The 16448-nt window shown below is 44.3% G+C and overlaps 1 protein-coding gene across 1 annotated transcript in view; it reads right to left on the reverse strand.

Annotated features, from left to right (window-relative positions):
- LOC144783082 (acylamino-acid-releasing enzyme-like) overlaps positions 1–16448 on the reverse strand; it is a 716578-nt gene that overhangs the window by 25011 nt on the left and 675119 nt on the right. The window contains exons 22-23 of the mRNA XM_078662245.1: positions 14599–14701; positions 944–1050 (exon numbers count right to left, since the gene is read on the reverse strand). Coding sequence (XP_078518371.1) covers positions 944–1050; positions 14599–14701 — 210 coding nt within the window. The remainder of the gene's footprint in view (positions 1–943; positions 1051–14598; positions 14702–16448) is intronic.

The following is a 16448-nucleotide window of genomic DNA, read 5'->3' on the forward strand; positions in this document are numbered from 1 at the left end:
AGTGTCAAATACTGACCATAATTATGACCCTTCCGTTTTCAACTGTCTAGTACTTGGCAGTTAGTGTTTACTGAAGGAGGTGTAAAAAAATGTCATTCTCACATTCTGCTTATCTTCCAAGCTCTGTAGTAAAACAATAGCTACAAAGATGCCCAGGCTTGATTAGAGAGGGGTCACAAATATGCACTCACTCATATTCTTACATTTATGATGTGTTTACTGGCCTGAATTGTAAATCGCCAGATTCACCTTCTACTAGCTTGCGTACTGCCTTAACATCTCTGACAGTGACTATTACTAGCTTGCATGGGAAGTGGTCCTCTTATACTGACCAAATCAACCTGTAAGATTATCCATAAGGTGGACTAAAACCAATGCACATTTTAAGGTAAAAAACAAATGCAAAAATAAGTTTTCTTTGTATAGGCAAGTTATTGCAAAAATTTATAAATTCCTTTATTCTCGGTTTACTTTCTCACACAATCTTGCTTTATGCCACTGTAGCTTTTGGTAGTGGTCAACCAAAAAGAAAGTTGACCTATTTGGGATAGGAAAAAACATAAAAATGTGGAGGGGACTCTTTAGCCTCTGCTATTCTGGCAAGGACATGTGACCATATCCTCACTGCACCCTTCCCAAACCCCATAAAATTTAAACTCTGACCATCGGTGATCAGTAAAGCAGAAAAATTAAGTCAATGCATGGTCCCCTATTTTATGTAATCATGGCTTACCATAATTATTTTCTGTGAAAACAGCATGTTTCATACTATTACACGAAGGAGGTATTTTATGAGTGCTTTTAAATGTTTTCATTCATAAAGTTATGAATACACTTTGTATCATAAGGACCTTTAACAAGAAGAGAAAACCAAAAGCATTTTCATATAAAAAAAATGATAAAAAAATTAAATGGAGGGAAATTTGAAGAGAATAACGCTTACCGTACGGTCACACCCCGGGCCTTCAAAGCTCTGTAAAATTCAATGCCCTGTTTATTAGGTACTCGTCGGTCTTCCTCACCCAACATTAACAAGACCGGTGTTTTCACCTATGGAAAGAAAGGGTACACAGAGGTGGTGTTAAACATATAAATGGGAGTTCAGGGACCAGTGGAGGCTCTCTCATGGGTAACGATATCTCTCTCTGTAAGCCTTCATTTAAGTAGCAATCAAGGAAGGATTATATCCATATACATATATGTCAGTAGTGTACCAGGAACTAAAAAAAAGAGAAAGTACTTCAACAACAATACCAGTTCCCCTATAGTACTCACTGATCTGATATGATTTCAACCAAGCGAGAGACAAAATCTTGCAATCTAACCAAGTCATCTGAATTGTGATTGGAGGAGGGAGGTGGGGCAAGTCAGTGCTTCGAGGTGGAGGCTCAATTTTTGGAGCCTACCCTCACTCTGTCTCTGTTTTTATTACCCCTGTAAGCACCCCAAGTGTACCCTCTGCTCGCTTGCTGGTGGAAAGACTGCTGCTATCTCTTGTATGAATGGGTGGAAACAGGAGAAGTGGCCTTGGAACCTCCCTCGAGGCTGCTGCCTCTGAAAAGAGCCTTTGGATGCTGTGGTTTTAAGGGTATCATTGATTTGGTGCTATCTGTGCCCCTCTTTATCTTCTCCAGCATCTCACACTGCTGGGGCCCAAATAGGTGTTCCCCATCAAAGGGCAGGAAATGCTGTTGGACCTCCAGCTTAAACCCAATCGAGGGAACAACTGATAGTGGTGTTGAAGATGGTCTTGCCCTCTGACACCATCTCCTCATCTCGCATACTGAACTCTTCAGAGAGATGTTTAACCCGCTCCTGCATTTCTCCATACTGGACCTCATTGCTGTGGCAGAAGAGTCTAGCTGAGTGGACTGTGCCCCTGCGAGTAACTGCACTTTCTTGGATTCCTCGTTTGTATGTGATTCCAAAATAAAACGTATTGTTTAAGAATAAAGTTCAAAACCACAAAGGTATCCTTCAAAGGTTAGAATAACGCAGGATTTATTCAGTCATCCTGGAATTCTTCCTTTTCAAATGTACATTCCATTTATCAAATCATGATGAAAATGATGCAAATCAACATTCTTAATTCATAACCCAATGCATTTCGGGCTGGTTTAGCCCTTCATCAGGGATAGGTTCCATTCTGTGAAATGAAATAAAAAGTAAAGTCGAACTAAACATATAGCCAGCAGCTGAAAGTATAAAGCAGTGTCAGAACATATCAAAGTGAAGTTCCTTTATGCAGCACAAACGAACGCATAATGTGTATATTCATGCCATGTCTGAAGCGTTAGCTATCATATGTGCAGTATGCTAAATAGAGCGATGCTTTAATGAAATGTGCATATCGAAAAACACACGTGTGCGGACGGGCGTGAGTTAGTCCGAAACTGTTCGACATTCAGTGAGCTAATCCGAAACTGTTTGACGTTACGTAAACTCCTATAGAGCAATCTATCAACCGGCTACAACCCTGTGTGATCTCAATATTGTCAACACTCATCCTTTATGGGTTCCGGAGTGGCGTGCTACTCGCCAGAAAAGCGCTTCAACACCCATCAGGGATAACAAGTGCTATATGAATGCAAATCTTTCTTCCCCTTTTATCCATCCGCTATCCTTCTCACTCTAGGTAACAGACTAATATCCACCACTGAAATTACCTCATATTTCACCATATTAATTCACCACTAATCCTTTAAAGGCTTCCTGAATAGCATGCGTCAACAAGCAAGCGATAAATAAATACAAACCTTTGTCCTCCTCTATCCTTCTGCTATCATTCCAAATCCAAATAACTGACTAACCAATCCACCACTTAAAATGTACTTGCATGTTTCACTATACTAATTCAACACTAATCCTCTATGGGTCCCGGAGTAGCATGCTACCTGCCGAAAAAGCGCATCAACGCCTCGTCAGGGGTAGTAAGCGCTATATAAATGCGATTACAATACAATACAATACAATGTGTGCTCAGGAAAAGCTTAGTGTCCTCATTAGAGCAATCCGAATTGTGAAACCGGACGCTGTGGACGTGTGGTAAAATGTTGTCTGCTAACGGAACTTAGTGCAAATGAGAGTGAAAATGGAGAAGGGACTCCAACAAGGCTGAATACCCAAGAGACCGCCATCTTGGAATGGTCAATAAACACATAAATCATACTCAATAAAATCAGACGTGGGCAAGTTTTAAACAAACACAATAAACAGTAACGAAAATTCATGCATAATGTCTAGAGACTGTAGGAAGCAACTATATTCTAAACTATCATTAAGACCATGTGGCTGTAGTGAGTCCAACATTTTAATCCAGTATAGTTGTCTGCGTAAAAGCAACTTGTTGGTATCCTAACCTTCTCTGGGTGTAACATTTTCTAAAACCATAAACCGGAGTTGGCTGACATTTAAAGTTGATTAGTCTGAAAATGTGTGGCCACACATGATTTCACATTGCTTGTACGTATGTTAGACTTATGTTCATTAATGCGGGCCTTAATTTTGCGTTGGGTTTTGTGAGAGACATGGCCCCTGATGTACACAGGGTCAATGGGGGAAGGTTTATGCTACCTCTATGGCCTTGGTGTCACTATCCTGTCCATAACAGATTCTCTGAATGTCTGGTGGACTTGAGCATGTCCTTTAACATAGACAGGAACTGCACTGTCTGCTCTAACTTGGAAAATGCTCATTGAGGAAATAGTCTTTGAAGACATGAATGTCCCCCTTGTGGAAGGTGGCTGTCCGCTGGATAATCACGTGGAGCTGCCCTGACGGGAGATTGAACAAGGTCTGAATCTCCCAGGGAGCCAACATCATAGTCATCCCATTGGTCATCTGTTGGCTATGCCTCGAAAGGTGTTTCATAGCGGTCGACAAGTCCGAAGGGACTGCCTAGGTCATATGAGGAGTGTGGAGATCCCTCTGGTGACTGTGCTCGAGCAGTGGTAGTGGTGTACATGATGGTGGTGGGAAAGGTGGAGCATAATGGAGTGGAGGGCTGAGGTCGCTGTCTCTATGCTTCTTGGGTATGGAAGCCAGGAGGGTCTCAGATGCAGGTTCTTTCTCAAATGATCGTCTCCTCTTTCAAAGCAGCATCTGTGAGTTTATGCGGGTGAAGTTTCCCAAAATCTTCCAAGCAAAGCGATGAATAAAGTGACGCCTCTGCCTCTTATAGAGCTTGCAGGAAAGTAGGGTCTGCTTTTATGGTTACCCCGACTTTTTGCCTAGTGCTATGCTGTTTCTGACTAGTCTGACTGGGATCCTGCTAATCAGGACCCCAGCCTCTGTGCTTTTGCCCCTAAATTGGTTATGGTACGTACTTGGGTACATCCCAGACTGGATACTGGTGTACCCTTATAAGTCCCAGTATATGGTACAAAGGTACCCAGGGTATAGGTACACCAGGGGTTCCCCATAGGCTGAACATGTATTGGGCCACCCATGAGAGACCATTCAAACTAGTACTACAGGCCTGCCATTGCAGCCTGTGTAAGCTGGTGCTAGCACCACTTATGACAGATATAGGTTTCCCTATATCTAAGGTCCCTGCACTTAAAACCTATAAGTGATGCCTAAAGCAGGCCTTTCAATCCTGAAGGCAGGGTGCTTGGTCCTAAGTGGGAGGGCGCTCCTGCAGGAGCAGGACACCTCTACAACATTCGGAGTCCATTCTTACGGGTTGTAAGTGCATCAGCCATTACGATACATAGAGTAGCCATGCGTCATTATGGGATGCCCATCTCTAAACTGGCTGTAACAAACCCTGCCATGTTTGGAATCAAACATGTTGGAATCATATCCCCACACCATAAACAGTGTGGGAGGTGTGACGGTGTGCCATGCACTGTAAAGCTCCCCCGGGAGGCCCTCAGTGCTCCCGGTACCAGTCATCTAGACCCGACCAGCACAACATGGCTGTTGCCGACCAGAGACATGCTTCTGCCCTCCTGCTGCTCAGCCAAGTTTGAGCAAGGAAAGGCAGAACAATAGGTATCCTGTCACAGGGAGGTAAGACCACGTCCCAGACAGGCTTCAGTGTATTGGGGCCGATTGGGAGCACTTGCCAGTGCCACTCAGTCTGCTTGACGGGCACATTGGTGCCCTTCTTGCCTCATTCACTTCAAACCAGCTCAGGGAGCCATTGGCTCCCGCTCTTGTGCAAAACTGAACAAAGGACATGGGAGTATCCTCCCCACTGTCTGACCCCTCCCCTGGGAGGGAACCCTGAATAGTCCCAACCCTTTCCTTAGGGTACTTAAGGGCTTACCTGTAGGTGGGTTCCTAGATTCATTGTGGGACAAGATTCATTTCAAGACACCACCTATTCGACCATCTGGGCACTCTGAACTTCGCTCTGGGCATCAAGACTGCAACTAGGAAGACTCCTGCTGCTCCTGGTCTCGTCGCCCTGCTCGTCTGCTGCAATGTCCATGCCTGTGCTCAATACAGGAACTGTCAAAGGCCTGTGGACACCAAAGACACCTGAAGGAATCTCCTTGAAATGAAGGAGTCACTTCCCTGCATCTGCAGGCACTACAACAAAGCTGACCAGTCTGCTGATCCATTGGCTCCCACGCACTCCGAAAGGCTCTGCAACCCAGGTGATGGTTCGTCACATCCCTCAAGTCCTGCCCTGTCCTCTCACCAAGTTTAAGGGCAGTATCCCTCGTCGGAGCCGCAGGAACCGAACGCCTGAGCACAGCATGGACTTGCTGTTGCAAAGGCTTGTTGGCTTCCTTCTACCAAGATCTTCGGGCTCCAAGTAGCCCCACCTCAAGCATCTCCTATGACCAAGATCTTCGTCCTCACCGTATCACTTGCATCGTGGGCCTGCATCTTTGGTTAGCTGCTTGAGGTCCTTTGGCGACTCCAGTGCCCCCGGCCTGTGGGTCCTCCTGAGGGTCTTCTTTGATTTCAATGGGCTCCCCTAATTGCTCGGTGCCTGTTCTGACTCCGCTGGTTGTGGTGAGTCACCTGGACCTTGCTGGTCTCGACACTGCACCTTCTTCACTTTCCACACTGTTTACAGTTGCCAAGGTTTGTTGGTGCTCCCGACAGACACCGACCCCTCAACTCTCGACATCCGACGGTGGACAGCTCATGAATGGCTCCTGGTTTTCCATTTCATTGCCTGGGCCGCACAGCTGCAGCGCCAAGGTCCTCGTCAGATCTCATGCAACACCGAGTTTGGTGGGCATTCGTCTTCCGGGCCTCTGGGTCACTCACAAGTGACATAGACTCTGTCACCCCTGCTTGCAGGTACTTCTCATCTTGAATCCACCTTTGGGTTCCACCGGACACTTTCAACTTCTGCAGCAGCGGCATCTTCCTAGAGTCCTTAATTGAGTTCCATGGGGGTTTCCAATGCCACTTCACACCTGTGCCCCGTCTTTCCTGGTGTAGGTATCCTGGTTCCTAGGGTATCCACAGGTGAGGTAGCACTCCAACCTTCTGTCTTCCACAGGGTTTCTTCAGGGTCCACTGGGAAGGGTCCTTCTTCTTTAAAACTACAACCGTGACTTACCTATTGACTTGTATTGAGCCCACGGTCGTGTTCCCACTCTGCACACTGCCTTCGTGGGGTTCCTGGTTACTTACCTCGGGTGGTTCCTTGGGTCCCCGGCACTTCTACGTCTTCTGGGTATAGTCTTGACTTGAGTCGTGGTTCGCATACCACTATTTTAGTATATGGGTTGCTCTCCCCCTGGCGACCACTGTGTATCTGTGCTACTTACCTGTTTCTATTGCAAAGTATTGTGTGCATTGTGTATATCTCCAGCTAGGAGATATCTGTGAGTGTCTTATAATAAATACATATTTTTTATAAATACACTGTGTGGTTCTTTTTCACTCAATCTACATCAATAAGATTATGCTCTGGTAAAACAAGCTGCTTTACACTCCTTCTGGACTAAGTCTGAAGGGTGCTCTCCACAGCTCACCATTTAGAGAGCTTTCTAAGGTTGTCTAAGAACACTAAAATCACCATAGGGGTCAGCTGGTATGGTGCAGGGTGCCCACTTACATAAGTGTGCACCATATACCAAGCAAGCTTCTCACAGAGCTCCTTCTGCAGTCTTTGGAAAATCAGATGTTTTGAGTCTTTGGAGCTGGTCGAGGGTGTTGTCAACGTCCACAATTGCTTTGGAGTCGATAGTGGCCTAGGAGGCAGCATTAAAAGGGTCTTTGGCTTTGAATGGAGTCGCGTATTGTTGGTGGCCTTGGGTCTCGAGGGTCGAGAGGGGTCAACACCCTTAATCAGGTCCTTTTTAGGAACTGAAGCCTGTGCTTGGTGCCAACTGCCGCCCAAATGTAGCAGCAGCCTTGAAGGGTGGGGTGCTTTGTGTACTGGGCTCAATGTGTATTGGGAGGCTTGGCCAGGGTGTCAGAGCAGACCATAATTTTGACTCTGCCGGAGGTATTTATTCAAGGGCCAATGGTCTTGGAGGCAGATGGACCCTCCTGTTCTTCCTCCAGGTCGGAGCTGCTGGGAAAGACGACCTCTGGGCTGGGTACTGGCAGTTAGAGCGAGTTGCCTGAAGAGCCTGCATCCTTTTCCACCGATGTCAAGTGTGCTGGTGGCAGACTGATGGTGTATTATCCAGTGCACCCAATGCGTCACCCTTCCATACCATGGAGTTTTCTTCGACCGGAAAGTGAGGCAAGCTTCACATTGTCGTGAGAGAGGTAGAGGTTACACAACCACAGGTTCCTTGTGCGACACCAGTGGAAATACTTAAAGGATGTCCGTTGTAATACCCTGTGAACATTCTCCTGACTGGAAGTTGTCGATGTGAAGGGGCAAGCGGCCCTGGGGAGGGAACGAGGACTCTAGCATTGGGTTATCAATCAGTGGCCACAGGTCTGTGGATAGTGTAATTGAGAGAAGAATGTGGACAATGGTTTCCGCAACTTTGGGTGCTGAAATTCATCATGAAATGTGACGGACACATTGAGTTTCAGAGCCACATCAGTACATGTCCTAATCTGAAGGCAGGAAAAAAAAACATGGAGTCAGTACCCATGCGCACTGCCTAAAGAGGGTGGAGTCAAGGTGCATTCTGTGACTTGAAAGTCTTTCTTCAAAGAAAAACAAGTTGCAAACATCTGAGCTCAACACTAGAAGGAAGGAGTATGGCGAGTATGTGTACCTACAACAACACATGCTTCTAACACGTAGTTGTGTTGCTTTTTCATCTTGAAAGGATATTTTCTTCCCATGTGTTTATTGCACTCCCTTCCGATTGCACTTCGGACTGAAACCAGTTACGAGAACTATGGTAAGGGTTTAAAATCCTGGTTGTTTAATATGTAGAGCCTATCTTTCTTGTCCTTCCTCTGCCCTTACAGGCGTCGCCAGAAAACCCTTGGGTAGCTGTGAACCTAATAAGAAATTATCCAAGTTGAAAAGTGTAAAGTGACCTTTGAAGTGATACTTCTACTCAAAATCCGTAGATTTGTGCCTACTCCCAAAGTAAGGGTACACAGCACCTAGTGGAAGAACTGGAAAAATCTTAGCTTGAGTACCTCACCTCTCCAGGTCTGCATTCAGTGGAGGATGCTGCAAATAAAAAGTGTTGGGGCAGCGCAGGGGGAAATAATAATTTTTTTTAAAACGTACCTGCTGTGGCCAGCCGCCACCCCTCCACAGTTCCACAGCTTCTTGCACAAGGAGATAGATTCTGCACAGGTTCCCAGACACCCCACCCAATCCAGATGCTGCTCTCATACTATTACCCAGCATGAGAGAAGTGCCGGGATTGGTCTGAGCAGGCTGGTTTGACGCTCGCTCAGGGACAGGGAGCCTATGCCTTTTCTCCACCCCACTGTGCAACACAGCTGGGTTGGAGAAATCTAAGTGCACACCGGTTTGGCCATCCTAAGACGGTAGCCAAATTGACATGCACACTTATAGTGCCCACCACTACTCCTCCCTTCTGCTGTCTATAGAGGATGGCCCCCACCACCGCCCCAGACTTGGCAGACTCCTCTCAAGTCAGTGAACAATAAAATGAAAATAAAACTGTTTATCATTTTATTTTTCACCAGCTGGCACTGAGCAGGGGGCAACGCTCCTCCGCAGTTAAGGAGAATCTGACGCTGTCTGCACCCTCATAAGTTTCTTTTTTTTTTTTTAAATGAAGCCGATCAGTAAAACAGTATTGACTCATGGTAAAGGGGGTAGTGGAAAGGGGGACATGACAATGAGAGAAAGAGTACGGTCTGAGAAATGATTCATCGTGAAGGTAACTATCCTACTCCATTGTCCCAGGTCTCTTCTATACTCCGTCACCTGGAATAGTCCACAGCAAGAGAAAAATTGTGTGTGTGAGTGTGTGTGGGGGGGGGGTGTGGCGGGGGTGGTAGCTTTTTGTAGAAAATGTGTAAAGTGTTTCAGGGGTTCAAATCAACAGCTAAGTCCCTAGCAGAGAAAGCAAGAGTCATAACACAATGAAGACTGCCTTTTTACTACAGCACATTTATATTGAGGGGCGAACTTGATTTGTCCCACAAGATACAGATGGCAATGTCACTGAATAGTGACCTCAGAATTACTCCGATGAGTCTGCTTGTGCTTGTTGCTTATTTTATTTATTTATTTATTACATTTCTAAGGCGCATTATCACCTGACAGGCATCCTGGCGCTAGTAACTCGGCATGACATACATCCGCTAGACCCTACTGAAGCAAACCCCTAAATCTTGGGAAACAACCATGTTTTTAACCTCCTTCTTAACGGAAGGAGATCGATGATTTGTCTAAGCTCATAAGGTAAGGTGTTCCAGAGCTTTGCAGCCACGACCCCAAAGGATCTACCACCTTCTCTGACTTTTTTGAATCTAGGGATTTTTATCAGTTTTGCTCCAGATGAGTGCACGGTTCGGGTAGGAATATACCACTCGAACTTGCTTTGAAAGGAGGTAGGACCCATTCCATACAGGGCCTTAAATACTAAGCAGAGTGATTTGAACTTGTGGGGAGTGTGAACTGTGGTTGTGACCAGTCAAAGAAACATCCCACAGTTAGTTTGGTTTTATGAGTAAAACAAAAACCTGAAATTCACTGCAAAAAAAAAAACAAAGGTATATGTGACGTTATAGTTAGGTGTTGGAGTAAGATAAACAAATGAAGTTTAAAAACAAAAAAAACTGAAATTCTTGAGTTATAGATTACTGAGCTAAATATAGCTTGCGCCTGATGCCATGCACTATTTATTTCCTTACATATTACATCACTAATGACATCAAATGTTAGATTTCTCCTCTGTGGAAGGCAAGGTAAATTCTATTGCCTCAGCTGCTTTTCATACCAATGAAGTCAACAAAAAGACTTTCTCTGAAGGAAGCCGAGAGAGGAGAGGAGGTCCCCGTCTTGAGATGTGTCAAGGTCACTAGTGCTTTTTAACCCCTTCGCTGCTAATGACAAGGGTAACTCGTCATGGAGTTTCCATTGATTTCAATGGAAATTACATTATACCCCTGCAGATACCACAGCATCCAAGTTAAGGTATAGGCTACCATCTGTATGGTAAGAGGGCAAGAAGTTGTCGACAGTCGTGTTATCTGAGTCAACTTTATCAGGCAGGGCATGAGTATCTGGAGAAGCATAGACCTTTTGTCTTACCATTTGGAAAGCATCTGTCAACTTTGAAAGTGAAAAAGACCCCAAAATCGGTGGTGTTGAGCGCCCTGTTGGCGCCTTGGAGGGCAACGCTTCATCACAACATGTGTCTGTGGAGTAACAAAGCAGAGTTTCCAAACTCACAGTTGGCCAACCTTGAGAAGTGGCTCTGCGGGTAATAAGGCCATCCTGAAAATATGCAGAGTGGTCTGATGGAAGGAGTTGGAATTTCCATCTTCATATTTGTCAATGTCTAATTCAGCTCAGACTATGCAGAAGAGACTGGCATAGAGGAATTGTGTTGAGATTATGAATGGTCTCTAGAGCTGGACTGTTTTCTCGAGAAAGAAGTTACAGGTAGATTCATCAAGCATTTTTGCGAGCGCAAACGGTGCGAATCGCAAAATTCGGCCGTTTGCGCCCGCAAAAATGGCATTTGAGATTCATCAATGGTTCATGAACTTGCAGTTTGAAAAATCGCAAATAATTGCGATTTCTCAAATTGCGATCGCATTTAAGGAATCTCAATTAGAGATTCCTTAAATGCTATTCGTGAACCTTTTAAAAATTGCGAAATCGCAATATTGGGCCGCTATTTACCGCGAAGTGTAACTTCGTGGTAAATAGTGAAAACTCAGAAAAATGCACTTTAGTGCATTTTTCTAAGTTGGATGTTACACACACATATGTCCTTTGGACATGTGTGTGCGCAACATCAGTCTACATTTACATTTCAGGGGTGCTACAGGGTGTCCTTTGGACACCCCTGGCACCCTTGAAATCGCATCCTTATTTGCGATTAGCAAATTGCTAATCGCAAATAAGGAAGCTGTAGAAATCGCAAATAATATTGCGATTTCTACATGAATCCCGTTTTGCGAGTCTTTAATAGCGATTCCTTAATAATCGCTATTAAGGACTCGCAAAAGAGGACAATGATGAATCTGGGGGTTAATTTCTTCTTCCCATGGTGTATATAGATGATTAGCATTTGATGATTAATGCAGTGTAGTAGCATGGTGCAGAGCAATTACACTGTCTTAGACTTCATTGATGAGGAAGTTCCTGAAAGATGATAACTTTTGCTTTGCTGGTTTTCTTTTACAAGTCTGGTATAGAGAAGGTCAAAGATCATGGTTGAGTGGTTGTTCCAGTTGAGAAGCAGTTTTGCATGATAGAAATGAGTTGAGGAAGTGTGGATGAAATGCGTGCAGGCAGTTGTCAGCGGTTTCTAGTAAGTGGACCATGGTTTTATTCATGGCCTAGTTGTTGTGTCACTTGGGAGACTGAAGTCGCCAAGGACAATATTTTTCGGGTAGCTGATTGTGGTCATAGTCATCTGGGTCGTGGTGATCGACAGGAGAGGATCGGGAAGTCGTCCCTGAGTAGTTGTTGCAGGAATACAGTCTGTGGAAGATAGCAATGACCACTTTTTTTATGCTCAGTTTGTTGTTGTGTTGAATACTCTAGTTAGCAGGGAAAAGGAAGCTGAGAATGTGTGTGGAGGTTGCAATGTTTGTCATGAAAATTACACCAAGACTGAGCGGTGATGGATTCTGTTAGGTCTTCTGCATGAAGGGCAGTGATAAGCATGAAGCTGTTTGGGTAGTGTGATATTCAGTGTCTGCAAATATTATATAGCATGTCTGAGCATGAGACAATGGGGATGTTGAGGGGAAGATGCGAATAGGTGGCACATGATGAGTATGCATGAGTGAGCTGAGAAATCGGGTCTTTGAGGCAATAGTTCTTGTACTTGGACCTTACCAAGGTGCAATCCATTATTGGCTTACAATGGCCTAGGGTCTTCATAAAGAGAGTTTGGGTCAGAGCTTCATGGATGCCTCCAAGCTGGTTGCTTTTAGTGAGTGATGCTGGCTTTGTTTTATAAGGTCCTTCTTGTGGGTTCTTTGGCTTCTTCCTTAGTTGCTTCTAGTGAGTGTAACTGGCTTGATTCTTTGCAGCTATATCTTCTGTAGGCAAGACTTTCTTTGTGGTTGCTTCTAGTGAGTAACACTTGCTCGGCCTTTTGAAGTCCTTCCTGTGGTTCGGATATCTGTTTGGATTGGGCTTGGCTCTATAAAGCTCCTGCCATGGATCGGCTTCCTGTGAATAGCATATAGAAGTTGTGCTCCACCATAGTCACAGTATCTGCTTTGATCAGCCTTTTGAGAAAATAACTGAACTCTTGAACATCAGTAGCAGCCACTGTCATCACTTTGGTCAGCACTGTTGGCAATGTACACACTATATGAAATCATCAGACATTTTAAATATGGACCCCACAATGGTCTCTGCACCTTGGCCACTTCGCCCATCACCCAGTTGGAATGGAAATAGCTCGCCAACATGCAATGAGCATTGGATGGAGAATGGGCTAAATTGCCAGAGGCAAATACTTTACAGCCAAAGTATGCGAATGCTTATATTCCCTACCTAGAAGAAATCAGATAGAGACACACAGCTTAGAGTCAGCAGAAGTTATGCACACCAAGTTTTCCAGAATGGGTGCTCAACAATTTCTGATTAGTTAGCAGGCGAATGCTTCCTTGCTGCCATTTTGCACTGCTTCTACCCAAGTCTCTCTCAAGTCGCCATAGAGTATGCCTTGCCATCATCAAAAAGTAGCATAAGATTTAGCTTTTTACTCCACAGGCCATATGAACACTGACCAGATTAGTATTCCGCTCAGTGAAGAGCAAACAAAGACCAAGAGCCTCAGCCACATATGGTATGGGGAAATTGCCTATGGCACTGGCATTCTCCACAGCTCTAAAAGTTCTGAAGAACTATGAATGTTTTGACTCAAGGCTCGTCATTGAACAGAGGTGAAACCCTATAGCAGCTAACTTTAATAATATCATGCAGTGAAGTAGGCTGTGATCTGAAGTTCCTGACAGCTGCTGGATCTAAAGACCCAAATGCAGCCAAGTGAAGTCACAGGTACTGCATTTGGAGTTGGTGATACTTACGTTTTGTTTTTTCAAGGCTCAGACTCGTGCCTTGGCAAAATCCATTGGCACAGTACAATGTGTGGGATAAAAGTGGAGCTTCAATGACTTCGGCCTCTCTGAGGGGAATGTCACAGGCTGTGGGCAGGAAAAGTCAAGGCCTGCCGCCACCTGCACAATATCACGGTACCACTGAAGGAGGACATCTCACTCGAAAATTGGGACTGGAGCTTAGAGCATAGGCTTACTTAAATCAGAAACTTTAGCATGGTGCTGAACAATGGTGGTGTTGCTGTGATCCTTGTCTCACGAATGATGACCATCACTTTTCTTTTTTTTACTCCCGGCCTCCATCAACGCGAGTGGGAGGAGGGTTGAGGTGATGGAAGATATGGTAGGCAAAAGCAAGGGACATCCAAACCAAACAGAATACCTAAAGGATCGCAATCATCATTCCATTCATTACTACACCATGAAAAAAAAGATTTGGGCTTTTGCTCTCTAAAAGCCTCGAGCTGCATCTGGGCACAGAAATCACTTGCCACAGGGTCTTGACTGAGATTTTACCTTAACACACAGAGAAGATATGTTACTGAAATTATGACACCCTTTTTTGCACTGGGTGCAAGGGTGGACATCTAATACTTCCAGACTGCAAAAAGAGAACCTTTTAAAGAAAAATAAGTGTACAATAGATTTTAAAATGTGGTGGTGTCCAATGATTGTGAGTGGCTCACAATAAAAAAAAGGAACTGATGTTCTAGTTACAGACATCACCTTTTGAGCTCTGGCATTATTTCTGGAGAAGACACTTATATGGCACCACATGTGATAGTGCTATGGTGCCACGTTGCACTGTCTGGGAGCAGGGAGTTTTGAAAATACTTTCAGATCCAATCTGAAGCCGGATAGATAGTTTATAGACACAATGTCTGCAGGGAGAAGCAATCATTAGAAAAGACTCACATCATGAACTTCTGTCAGAGAACAAAGATAACAAAAATAGACATATAATCTCACCTGGTGAGCATATCTGATCGGAGACTTGTTCAACATATCGGCCCAGGAGGATGGTTCAGGAATACTGTCCATGAAGTAAGGGAATCCTGCCTCAACCATGCACCTACAATAAACAGAGAATAATCTGAGGGGAGTCGAAATACAAACGAATTCTCTCTAACAATGGTCTACTTGTGTGCTTACCCTTATTACAGATCATGCTTTAAAACCCTTCGCTGTCAAAAGAAGAATATCAGAACAAGTGAACTGAATGTTTATATTCTTTTGACTTTGAGGAAAAGAAAACAATATCCCAGAGGGCATCAAAACACTGAACAAGGGTGTTAATTGGATGCCCACTACTTTTATACACTGTAGTAGTTACAGACTATAACTTTGCATTGAAAAACATTCATGGGAAATAATGAAAGCCTAGGTGAGACCACCCACATGGCCATCTTTGGTTATTTGTTTTCTGGGAGCCAAGTGAACGAGAATACATATCCAAAGTTCTGTCTTTCAGAGTACATATTCCTCTCGATGATCCTTCACTGAGAATGCTTGGGTATCTGAGGCCTGGTAAACCCCTCAATAGTCTGCCCTGCAAGAACACCTAGTTAAAACCAGTTTTGAGGTCTCTGAATTTCAGGAACATCTGTGCACTTTAGTCCCAACCCTTATCTAAAAGAACTCCTTTTTTAGGTCGAAGTCTACCAGGCAGCACAGCTGTCTGGTTGCAAAAGCATATTGGGGACATGCCGAGAGCCTCCCAAGGAATGCATTCAGCCCATTGCCTAGCATTGGCCTTGTTTCGTAACTCACATTTGATTGCTTTCTATTTGCTAGCTCTATTTGTTTTAGGCTGTCAAGCATGTATTTGCCCCTCCTGTTTACCACCTTTCTGATTGGCTCCTTCTATTCTTCCACGCATGCTTGCTTTTTGGGAACGCTTTATTTTTGAGGCACTCCAGGTGAGTACCTACATTTCCAGTTCACTCCCTTGTATAGTAGTTCAGGAAGCAGTAAACGTGCTGTGTGTCTTTGAAAAGGTTTCCTGCCACCTATCATTCTGCTTGACTGATTCACCTCATCTCTGTGACCAGTTCTCAATCTCGAATGCCTGTGAGGAACAATGTTCTGTCTATGAGGTTGTTTTGTTTTGGTCAGTGCCTTTTACTACTACCATCATTTAAACAATCCTCTTCCTCGATTTCACGTCCATGCCATAGGCATTGGAAGTAAGGGAACGGGGGTGCTGAAAATAACCATACTGGAGTTCGGAAGTGAATGACCAATAAACAGGCCTTTAAATTGTGTTTTTATCTCGTCACATTTGCTATGCACTGGAAGACCAAGATAAATGTTAGGCTCTATCTTCTGAGGGAGTTTGGTGTTTACTTTTTTTTATCTGACTGCAAACTGAGAGGATTTATGTAACAATTTTACGGGGTACTGGGGGTTGAGGTGTGTTATTTTTTTCAAGAACAAAATGTAAATGCAGTAAATAAACTGTACAAATATTTCAGAATTAGGAAAGCACAAATGAAGCACATTTTTGGCAATGCTGTTGTGTAGTGGAAGCAAATATTTGAGCACCATCAAAACAAATCAATACACTAGGTGATGCTGATTTCCACGCATGATCATTTGTGCGCTCTCTAGTTTTATGCCTTTACAAATGTAATGGTAATTTCAATTGAAAATGTGTTGTCTGTAATGGCAGTATGCTGCCACACCTTGCCTACTCCACTCTATGTCACTCTACACTATGACACTCTACGACACTCCTCTCTGCTCTATGCCTCTCTACGACAGTACACCATTCTATAAAACTTTACATTCCACAACACTCCACACTTCACAACACTCCA

This window comes from Lissotriton helveticus, chromosome 9, assembly GCF_964261635.1.
Source record: "Lissotriton helveticus chromosome 9, aLisHel1.1, whole genome shotgun sequence".
Lineage (NCBI taxonomy): Eukaryota > Metazoa > Chordata > Amphibia > Caudata > Salamandridae > Lissotriton > Lissotriton helveticus.